Source organism: Palaemon carinicauda, chromosome 35, assembly GCF_036898095.1.
Source record: "Palaemon carinicauda isolate YSFRI2023 chromosome 35, ASM3689809v2, whole genome shotgun sequence".
Taxonomy (NCBI): Eukaryota; Metazoa; Arthropoda; class Malacostraca; order Decapoda; family Palaemonidae; genus Palaemon; species Palaemon carinicauda.
Window position 1 is genome coordinate 9223767 of NC_090759.1, and position 12325 is coordinate 9236091.

Sequence of the window (12325 nt, forward strand, 5' to 3'; positions counted from 1 at the left end):
TCAACATTATCTTCATTTTATGCATGGAACTCTTAGCATCATATGCTATCATCTGAATATGCCTATCCATAAGAGGACTGGTGATGAGAAGCATATTTTTCATAACAATCACCTTACTCACGACATTGCAAGGGACAAAAAACACACAGTGAATGAGGATCATGATCACCTTTGAAATAACTCACTTGAACAATTCTCAATACTAACAATTCCGTAAGACATCCCTTATCATTGTTAATAACCTAAATTATGCCACAGTCTGGCGGGGGCAATTAACTAAAACACCAAATGTAGGGTCAACATGAGAACTGAAATGAGACAAAGGGGCTGTGGTGTACCCAAGCCAAGACTATTGTCATTAATTGCCAGATTGTCTCAATAGTATACTAGAGGGCTAAGCCTACTGAAATGAAAGAAAACGGAAAATATGGCAAATTTGAAATAATTTTTATTTTTCCTAATTATGCAAGCCTGAAGCTCTTTACACAGGAGTATTATTATAGCTATAGCTGAAACCAGCTGTTAAAAGTTTTGTGTGGTGTAACTACCCTCTGCTACTTAGCGAGAGGGGAGGTAGCGGGGATACCCCACCACCCCGATAGGAGGTAGCGGGGGTACCCCACCACCCCGCTCACACCAGTACTAGTAAACACGTACTTTACAATTGCAGCAGGACTTCTGGGGGTAAGTGATGGAAGGACCAGTATGTGTAAAGAGCTTCAAGTCTGTGCAGTTAGGAAAAATAAAAATTATTCCAAATTTGTCAATTTTTCTGTCACTAGATACAAACCTTCCGCTCTTTACATAGGAAACTCGCCCTGTGGTGGGTGGAAGACCCTAACCAACCTGGCTGGAAACTGTCCCGGGGTGTCCCTCTGTTCACCATGAAAGCTGTTTTGAGGGATCCGTGAAACTTCGTGATTTGTAATGGATGATGGCCTGGATAATTGCTGCTAGCATAGAATTTAGCAATGCAAGCTAACAAATTTGAGCTAAATCCCTCTTTTAAAGGTTTAAAGGTTGCTTTTGAATGGCAGAGACAAGGGACAGTGACATTGCCCTATCAAGCAGGATAATACCCTAAGACTGACTATATTACATATGATCAGGACCCAAGACCACTCTCTACCCAAGCTAGGACCAAGGAGGGCCAGGCAATGGCTGCTGATGACTCAGCAAGTACACCCATATGCTCCCCCAAAACCACCATCCTTAGCTCACACGGATGTTGAGGTTGCAATGACCAAGGAACAAGCGAGTTTGAGCGGGACTCGAACCCCAATCTGGCAATCATCAGGAGAGAACGCTACCACCAGGCCACCACAACCCATTGCCCGACTCCACCTTGCATGGAGGATGAGGACATAAATATTTAGGTTGCACAAAGAGCATAGTACCTAAGTAAAAGGCTATTAAGGCTATGGGAGATGGGCTGTACCAGCAACTACTCTGTGAGGAAAAAATTTTCCCCTCTCACCTATTGGAAAATGGGGTAGGCTTTGGGATACCTTATCAACCAATTACCCAGTAGGGTAGCCAACACTTCCCAGGGATTGTGACTGTTGCTCTCCCATCTGAAGGGCAAGCAAGTTCCACAGAGTGGAACAAGAAACGTTGACTCTCAAGAGAAAGGTCAATTCTCATCGGTTACTCCCAAGGGCCGAGAGATTGTCTAGAAAGTAAAGATCTCGAGTCGATTGATGTTGACATGTGCAACCAGTTGCACACAACTGCTATGTAGGAGGGGAAATTCTGTCCTCCCACATCCTTCAATCCAGTGGGAGTTGCACGTGTAAGTAGACTTACAGATCGGTAATACCAGGGTAGCCAGTAATCCATAGAGGAAGATGGGATTACAGCAAATCTCCTTAGTGATCAGTCGGGTAAGAGACCAGTCGCTAACGAATGATCGGACGCAACTACTTCTATAAGGTAAGATTGAGACGTATCTTCAATCTATTGTTGAACAGGTAATGTATGCATAAGTCCATCCGCAAGCCAGTAACACAGACTGGGGAGGCAAGACGAACATACGGGCACAGCCCGTTACATAGTTGTACCTGGACATCTGACCAACGTTCGCAATTGAGATCTCCTTCTTTCTATGAACGATAATATCATACGTATTTCTTCGTTTCCAATCAGCAAAACTGGCAAAAGTTTTGACTGTTCCCTCCCCCAGAAACAGATTCACTTATGTGAAGTTTCAGAGTCTAAGTATTTCAAATACTGAGACGGACGATCCGAAAGTTAGGAAGGAACTGTCTGGAATGAAGGCAGTCTACTTGAGTGTAGACCACCTATGACTGATTACTGGATAGTAGGAGGGTAATAAACCTGACTTCCCATAGGGAATATAACCAGCGAAACTAATGATATATCAGATCGGAGTACTATCTTCTTCTTTGTCTACATCTTTTCCCACTTCTGTGTGGGGTTGATGTTTCTGGTCAGCTTTCTCCATCTACTGTACCCCACACAGAAGTGGGAAAAGATGTAGACAAAGAAGATAGTACTCCGATCTGATAGATCATTAGTTTCGCTGGTTATATTCCATATGGGAAGTCAGGTTTATTACCCTCCTACCATCCCATAATCCGATCTATCAGATCGGAGTACTATGATGGTACATATTCCTTGTTGGTAGAAAAGATCCATTGCCTGCATGCGGTTGCCAAAGTGAAACCTCTTTGCCTCCAGGTAAGTGTTAAAAAATGAGCATGAGCCCCCTTGTGGGAATAAGGTAAGTGTTAAAAAATGAGCATGAGCCCTCTTGTGGGAATAAGGTAAGTGTTAAAAAATGAACATGAGCCCCCTTGTGGGAATACGGTAAGTGTTAAAAAATGAGCATGAGCCCCCTTGTGGGAATAAGGTAAGTGTTAAAAAATGAGCATGAGCCCCCTTGTGGGAATAAGTTAAGTGTTAAAAAATGAGCATGAGCCCCTTGTGGGAATAATGAATGTATGTGCAACGAATCGCAACATTATTGCTCGAAAAAATTGATCGTTGACTAGCTGTGGTATTGTCAACAAGTTCGTGTACACACGAAAATTACATGCCGTTGGCGTAGTGATCAGACCTAAGTCGGTATTAAATGTTTGCCTGCCCGCCTTGGGGGAGGGAGGCTTGCTATTGTTCATAAACGTAGGCAAAAGCTAACAATATTTGCCTGGCTGCCATGTGGGTGGTGGGGCTTGCTATCATTCATAAACTTAAGCAGGAGCTGACACCATTCCCTTGGGACTAGAGGCTTGCAAAAAATAACCTTGCAAGGGTATATCTCACAAGCCTGTTGTGCGAATCCTACGAAGAGCTCTCCATCCCGTAGGAAAACAAGCCCACGAAAATAACCTGAAGGATTATGTCTAACGAAACTTAGCATCTAATGAGATCTTGTTGTGGCCAGGGACACAATAATGGCATGCAACAGACCCCAGCGATCAGTATTAAACTGTATTTACGGCACTAACCCTTAGGTTTAGTCTTGGCAAGCCGTCATGTGCAACCGAAGAGTTAGTTTCAGCTTTTCAAGGGGTGTTAGCAAATGCCTATACAGTAGTTATGTAAACCTCAGGGAAGAGAGTTTCCCATGAAGAAGCGTAGTCTCGCATGTAAAGGTTTGTTGGCGCAAAACAAAGAACACAAACACTAGGCAGGTTTGTTAAGGCTTGCAAGCAAATGCTGGCAAGCGCATGCGAGCGCTCGCAAACAACTGCTAGCACTGGTGAGCATTGGCAAACACTATCTGGCGTCAGCTTGGCGCCAATGCTGGTAAGGAGAGAATCGAATCTTATTTGTAAGGACAGATACGGGTAATGTGAGTAATATGCATTTGAGGCAACAGTAACCTGATGTTCTGTGCACTACCCAGGTAGTGTGCACTAAAGGAAACAATAAACCAACACTGGTAGCACAGCAATGGGTACCAAGCGACCAACCTTCATCAGGCAAAAGAGCTCGCCCACCCACCTTGCTAGAACTTAGTGGATGGATGCGCAACACTGCTCATGACTTATCTACGAAACTAAAGTTTTTGCAGAGTACTCATGCTAATCCTAACACCCACAGGGGGTTGCGAGTAGCCTTAGGTCATCCCTCTAAAGGGAACTAAAAAGGTTGTGCTGGCCTTGAAGACCAGCTGTTTCTCCCTCATAAGAGATTGAAACACGAGGCCCAGGTTCCGAAGGGCTTGGCCTCACAAAGTTTCATGAGTTCTATTGTGCCCCAAGAGGCATGATGAAGGAAATAACCCTGAAGAGTTATAGCCTACATGTAGTTTCTCCCTCGAAAGAGGTGGAAACCTTTAAGGTACAGGTCCTGAAGGACCTGGCCTCACAGAGCTCTAAGAGCTTTGTTGTGCCCAAAGGCACAATGTCAGTTATAAAACCAAAGAGTTACATCCTACGATATTCGTCGATGGGGGAGGTAGCGGTCAGCAGCCGTTACCATCTGCGGCAAAGGTACGGCAGTGATGAACAGGAATTGCAAGCAGTCACCTAACTCCTTTGTCGCCATGGTCCAAAGAGCAAGAGCGGGGCATGGACGAATGCAATTCCCGAGGGAGGAATCCCCCAAAAGGTAAAAATCATCCAGGCAAAGGCAGTCTCTCCCACAGATGGGAAAGGTGACCAACCCCTGTTGCTGCTGTCTCCCAAGAGGGAAGATAGCCGGACAGTGGCTGGTAGAGGGAATCTTTTCCTCGTAAGGAATTATTGCACAACGCCTGGTGGAAAACGACTCTCACTTGAAAGGGAAAGTTACTCAACACCTGGTGGATAATGCCTTTCCCTCGTAAGGGATGGCTTTCGACACCTGGAGGCGGAACTCCGGGCAGAAATCTATGCTTCCCGTCAAGAGGCTTTTTTCAAGTTGAAGGTTGGCATCGCGTTGCTTATGAAATGTAGCCAAAGAGCATTTCTAGATTCGTCCTGAAAGGATTACCCAACAAGTCACTAAGAAGAGTCCTTGTCAAAAACTACTTACGCTCGCCAGCCAAAGCAGAGCAAACGTCGGGCGAGCAGAAGCTTAGGCCAAAACAGTTGAGCAGGCACAATACTCTTAGGTTGAAGATCCTCGGAGCCTCGAGAGGAAAATCAACCTCCGAAAGGATATCTGCTCCCTTCACATACCCAACCGTATGACCTCTTGCTACCTTGCCTTGTGCAGGGAACCTGTGAAGCTCAACACTGAGATTACCAAACAATTCTTCTTCACCCAAGGGGTTAACTACTACCATGAAATAGTTCAGTGGCTACTTTTCTCTTGGTAAGGGTAGAAGACTCTTTAGCTATGGTAAGCAGCTCTTCTGAGAGAAGGACACTCTAAAATCAAACCATTGTTTTCTAGTCTTGAGTAGTGCCATTGCCTCTGTACCATGGTATTCTACTGTCATGGGTTAGAGTTCTCTTGCTTGAGGGTACACTCGGGCACTCTATTCTATATAACATCTCTTTCTCTTGTTTTGTTAAAGTTTCTATAGTTAATATAGGAAATATTTATTTCAATGTTGTTACTGTTCTTAAAATGTTGTTACTGTTCTTAAAATATTCTATTTTTCCTTGTTTCCCTTCCTCACTGGGGCTATTTTCCCCTGTTCGGGCCCCAGGGCTTATAGCATCCTGCTTTTCCAACTAGGGTTGTAGCTTCACAAGTAATAATAACAATAACAACAATAATAATAATAATAATAATTTTATTTTTGAGTAAACGCCAATAGAAAACCAGGTTTCGAGAGAAAAACATAATGAGCAACAGAAAATTTCATAGAAATAAGGAGCATTTTATTACATCCCAATAAATGGAAGATTGAATATTTAAAAGGTACTTCCCTTTGTATATACAGTACACAGCTTTTTCATCATCTAACATGAAAATGTGATTAAATTCTTTTTTTTTCACAAGAAAACTTACTTATAAACATTGTAGAACGACATGGGCAGAGACGTAACAAGAGATCCTGTGTACATCATACACTCAAACATTGTTCCTGAAGATATTCCCCAAAAGATCTCAAATTTCCAGATGTGTTGTCCCCATATGCCAGTCACCAAGTAAATAACAAAGATGAGCTGAAAAATAATTGACACATTTTAAATGTACAGTAATTTGTAGTTTTCATAGACATAAACAATAAAGCCTTTCATGTACCAGTATCTTCTGGCATAATATGGATATGGTCAATAAAGTCTGATATGGTACAGTCAGCTCCAACTCTTTCCGAGGGTTAAATAACAGATACAGGTACGAAAAGCACGATTTCGCGTATATTTGGTACACTAGGGTTGGATAACATCTAAGCTAATCTAACAAATGCCTGTCCATTGCCTCCACTTGGATAAATAACGCACTAAGTACTGCTTATTATAGTTTTTTTCTTGGTTTCTATCACTGTATAAGTAGCTTTAATCAAATGAATACATACTGTATTAAATATATCCATATACCATGGCACTTCCCCCAATTTTGGGGGGTAGCCGACATCAAACAAATGAATAAAAGGGGGACCTTTCCTCTCTACGTTCCTCCCAGCCTGACGAGGGACTCAACCAAGGTTAGCTGGTACTGCTAGGGTAGCACAGCCCACCCTCCCTCATTATCCACCACAGATGAAGCTTCATAATGCTGAATCCCCTACTGCTGCTACCTCCGCGGTCATCCAAGGTGACCGGATGAAGCAGCAGGGCCTACCGGAACTGCGTCGCAATCGCTCGCCATTCATTTCTATTTCTAGCACACTCTCTTGCCTCTCTCACATCTATCCTCCTATCACCCAGAGCTTTCTTCACTCCATCCATCCACCCAAATCTTGGCCTTCCTCTTGTACTTTTCCCATCAACTCTTGCATTCATCACCTTCTTTAGTAGACAGCCATTTTCCATTCTCTCAACATGGCCAAACCACCTCAACACATTCATATACACTCTAGCTGCTAACTCATTTCTTACACCCGTTCTCACCCTCACTACTTTGTTCCTAACCCTATCTACTCAAGATACACCACCCATACTCTTCAGAAACTTCATCTCAAACACATTCAATTTCTGTCTCTCCGTCACTTTCATTCCCCACAACTCCGATCCATACATCGCAACTGGTACAATCACTTTCTCATACAGAACTCTCTTTACACTCATGCCCAACCCTCTATTCTTTACCACTCCCTTCACTGCCCTCAACACTTTGCAACCTTCATTCATTCTCTGATGTACATCTGCTTCCGCTCCACCATTTGCTGCAACAACAGACCCCAGGAACTTAAACTGATCCACCTCCTCCAGTAACTGTACATTCAACATGACATTCAACCTCGCACCACCTTCCCTTCTCGTACATCTCATAACCTTACTCTTACCCACATTAATTCTCAAACTTCCAAGCACTCGAGCATTCACCTCTCTCACCACTCCATCACCATACAAGTTAAACAACCATGATGACATCACACATCCCTGTCTCAGCCCTACTCTCACCGGAGACCAATTGCTCACTTCATTTCCTATCCTAACACATGCTTTACTACCTTTGTAGAAACTTTTCACTGCTTGCAACAACCTTCCACAAATTCCATAAAACCTCATCACATTCCACATCGCTTCCCTATCAACTATCATACGCTTTCTTTAGATCCATAAACGCAAATATTTCTCGCATATCTGCCTAACTGTAAAAATCTGATTCATACATCCTCTACCTTTTCTAAAACCACCCTGTACTTCTAAGATTGCATTCTCTGTTTTATTCTTAATCCTATTAATCGGTACTCTACCATACACTTTTCCAATCACACTCAACAAACTAATACCCCTTGAATTACAACACATGTGCACATCTCCCTTACCCTTAAATAGTGGTACAATACATGCACAAACCTAATCTACTGGTACCATTGACAACACAAAAAAAAAAACACACACACACACTCACACTCACACTCACACTCACACTCACACTCACACTCACACTCACTCTCTCTCTCTCTCTCTCTCTCTCTCTCTCTCTCTCTCTCTCTCTCTCTCTCTCTCTCTCTCTCTCTCTCTCTCAACTTTATGCAATTCAACTCAACAATAAGTAAAACATAAGGTAACTATTTCAAATAAAACTATTGAAATTAGTATGCTAATTGGAAAATGATAGATCAAGTAATTATGGTTTCTTTTAGCAAATATGAAATATTATTTGGTAGTATGCCTTAATCAGTTGATTTGGAAAGTATAAACGTAAACAATGGAAAACAATATAATCCACTATGTTTTCATTTACAAATATGATACTAAAATGTGAATATTACAGGCATTATTATTGGATACAGTTAGGTGAAACACCAGTTTAATCAAAATTTGGTTTATTTCAAATATAGTTGTAATTTTCTACCACTGTAAATGGATATGCAGTGTACAGCGAGAGTTGGGAAGAGCTGGGTTGAAGGGGAGGGAAGAGGCCCGAAGCAAGCCCAGTGCAAAGGAGCATGGAATATTTGAAATCATCGCGCCACAAGATTATTTATCGCTAATATTTTATTTTTCATTTACTAGGTATTATGGTTCTCTGTGCTGCATATAAATCGCTAAGTATAAACTCGCGTAAGGCAAGGGTTGACTGTAGTTAATACCTGTTAAGACAGGACACTGAGGGTACCCCCTGGCCCCTTTTGTCATCTGGCCTATGTTTCCCCTCGGCATCAGGACTAATAAGTTTCATTTTTCATAACTATACAAACCTGAGTCCTTTAATATTAGCACAGAAAGTCCTCAACTTACAAACTTAAATAGGTTCCAAGAAGCTGTTTGCAAAGTCAAGTTTTCTCAAATTTTGCCTCAGGGTAGGCTTCCTCTTAAGTCCTATGCCTACGATTTTCAGCTGCAAAAGTAAATAAATAACCCCGCTCCATATTGTAAATGTCGTCTTGCTTACTCTATTGAATTATGTATTGTTTAATTACAGCATTCTATTATGAACTTTTGATACAATATGTGAGATTTATGATTTCACTTGGATTCATGTTTGTATCTCTAAATGTTTGCAAGTTGGGGACCTTCAGTGAAGCTGCAATAACCATTCAAACTTTTAATGAGATAAATATAGTTGAGTGTTGGGTAACAGGTAGTTCCTACCCACCCGACAAGTGGAGCAACCCTTACTTTGACCTTTGACATAGGGCTTGCAGGGTATACCAAGAGATTGGTCAACGGAAACAAGCACGATGTAGTATCCTGAGGCTTGTACAGTACAGGTGCTAAGATTAGATATGTTAAGTCCACAGTTCAAGTCCCCACTGTGTGAAAGTTAGAAGACCTTGGAGTCCAAGACACTCTTGAAGCATGGGATGATCACATGTCCCGGACTGCTATCTGTGTAGGAAGATCACGGTCATGAAACAGTTTCGGCACGTAAGAAGATCTCGTTGATAGTTTCTGGTTTGGTCATGATGGGAATGGACAAGTAATAGGTGACCGGCATCACTGTGGTCCCCCTTCGTGTGATCCCCCTTTGCATGGTGACCAATCGTAAGGATCTTGATCGAGGCACGCAGCTGGTCACATTAGAAAGGATGATCGTAGAGAAGAAGAGCGAGAAATTTGCCTTGCCAGGAGAGAACACAATCAGAACGTTCCTGTGAAGACAAAACCCAAAGTGAAAGAGCACAGGGAAATCTCAGTGTTCATGAAGGGAAGATCTTGTAATCCGTACAGGCGACGAAAACTATCCTAATTACCTCTGCCATCTGTATTGTGCACTAGTAAAGTTGGAACAAAGCAAATGACAGAAGTTCTGTTACCCAAAAGTCAGTGAAGAACAGATGCGAGATGTCCAATTGCGTAATTTCCTACAAACGCTGTGAATGCATGAATCGTATACTGAAACATATTCTCTGGGAAGGAAACGTTCCTTACACATGACCTCTGAGAATACAACAGGATTGCCCGCTCAGTTGAGACACTCCAGGTACACACCTTCCCTTTCACTCGTAAGCAGGGAGAGATTAGTCAGGGGAGTCCTTGTCACATGGTAACTGGTTACACTAATACTGCTCAAGCAGTGTCCGAGCTTTGGTATGCTGGAGGCAATCTATATCAAGAGGAGTGACCCATTTGGGCTTGGTGGTAATCATGCAAGTTGATGTTCCTGTTGGTAAAACTCATGCTCGTACGCGTAGCTAATAAGTGTTTGTGGATCCAGTGCCCTTGGATGAGTGTTCATGATGGTTTTGCGCACGATTGATTGTGTCTGTTAAGACTATGCACGTAGATGATTATATTTGTGAAGACATGGTGTAGAGCATATATGCGTAGAATCCTTTTGTATGGAGCATGTGCGCCTGTAATACTTGCACGTGAAGAACTTTAGTCGCTCAGAAAAGAACTGATTACACTTGTTCACCTCTGGCAGAATTCTTTGGGGCAGCTGTTGTCTTCTAACAGCAGACGAAGGCTCAGCAGATGGAAAGGATGAATGTAAAGCCAGTGTATACTGACACTTCTTTCCAGACTGGAATAATTACAGCAAACCTTGCTACTCACTTCCCCAAGTCGAAAGAGAAAAAGATCGTCAAGAAAGAGGGAAAAGGAACAGCGGCCCTTGTCCCAACTGGCAGTGCATGAGCTTAGTTCTATCAATCCAACTTCCTAGGCATCATCTTCATTTCCTTCTCCTAAAGTTACAGCAAAGATACCAACCAAGATAAGGTGGGAGGAAAGGAAAAACTTAAATTCCTTTTCTCTGGTAGTTGTGCAGGACAATGAGGACAATCTCACAGGGAAGAGCAACAACAGCACAACTCATAGATGAGGCTTCTCAGGGTCAGGTAGACACTGACAAAAAGGCGAAGACCTCCAATGGAGCAGAAAAGTCTAATGAAAACTAACAGATAACACACAAAATTGTCAAAACTACAGTTACTGTATTGGGAAAAACTGCATATTCTTAATTTTTTACATTAATATCCTTCAAATTTGAACGTCAGCCAGACTATCTATACATTTTGAAAGAAAAAGCACGACAAATTCGGAGATAATTTGTATTTTTCCTTACAATACAAACCTTTAGTGATTTATTAAGGGTTTTACTTTTGGCGAAGCTGAAAGGACGAGCCATTAAAATTTAGCGAGGGTTGATACCCATCCTGATAGTTTGGGGAGGGGGGTGGAGTTCGCTACCACCCTCCCACTCACACACCTGTGATTGAGCTCTCTTTACTTGGAGGTAGGACTTCAAGGGGGAAAGGGTCAGTGGGTAAGTTTGTATAAATAGTTAAAAGTTTGTATCGTTAGGAAAAATACAACTATCTCAGGATTTATCATTTGTTCCATAACTGGAATACAAACCAACGCTATTTATTAGGGGTGACTCACCCAATAGGAGGGTTGACGTCCCTGCCAAACTGGCTTTTTGGCTACTTGGGGGCTCCTTATTTTGAATAGGTAGGTACCAAAAATATGGAGTTCTTACACTTTGCTAAACCTTGCTACGCAAGATCTGCGGCCTACGAAAGCAGTGTGTTGAGATAACCAGTGTGACTGTCAAGGTAAAAGTTATTCCAAGTCTTTATAGGAAAAACTGTTGTAAGCTAGACTTCCCCAATACCACCTCGCCAGGGTATGGGGACGCAAAATTATTGACATAATACTAGGTACACAAGGACGAATGGTTTACCTGCAGTGGTTTGAGGTCAGCTTGTGCAGAGAACCCAAGTTGCTGCTTTCCCCAAGAGAGGGGAGGATAAAGAAAAGAATAAGAGCCAGTCATACCTTTTCATTCATGCAGACTAAAACCGGGTAACAGTACCCTCAACCTTCTGCTACTAGTTCAATAAGGAGCCTGAGGTATTATACCAGCTTTTGTGCAGCCACCACAGGGCCGATAGAGAAAGATCGAGCCTCCTGTGGGTCCCGTCTTGCAGGTAGTGGGCTGTGAACGTATTTTGACGAATCCCCACCCCAGCCTAGATCTAGAACCTGCGTCACTGAGAAGTTTATTTTGAAGGCCAGGGACGTAGCTACGCCCCTGACATCGTCGGCTCTGGGGCGACGTGAAGGAGTAGGGACTAGATTCAGGGAATGGTCTATGACCCTGAGAATCCAAGCAGAGATGGTATTCTTGGTGACCCGGCTCTTATTCCTCCCTGTTCTGATGAAAAGTGAAGGCACACGTGGAAGGGCTGCTGCTGTTCTTTTGAGGTAAAGCCTCAAACTTCTCATTGGACAGAGTTCTCTTGGAGACTTCGTCAGGAGTTGCAGAAGGTCAAGAAACCTTTCTGCATGATGCTATAGCGGAGCAATGAGATTCAATGAGAGGTTGACCGATGTTCTGATCTTGTTAAGCATCCTCC

At 42.7% G+C, this 12325-nt stretch overlaps 1 protein-coding gene across 1 annotated transcript in view; it reads right to left on the reverse strand.

Annotated features, from left to right (window-relative positions):
- Positions 1-12325, reverse strand: part of LOC137627614 (ethanolaminephosphotransferase 1-like) — a 116529-nt gene that overhangs the window by 36595 nt on the left and 67609 nt on the right. Inside the window, exon 5 of the mRNA XM_068358702.1 lies at positions 5911-6068. Coding sequence (XP_068214803.1) covers positions 5911-6068 — 158 coding nt within the window. The remainder of the gene's footprint in view (positions 1-5910; positions 6069-12325) is intronic.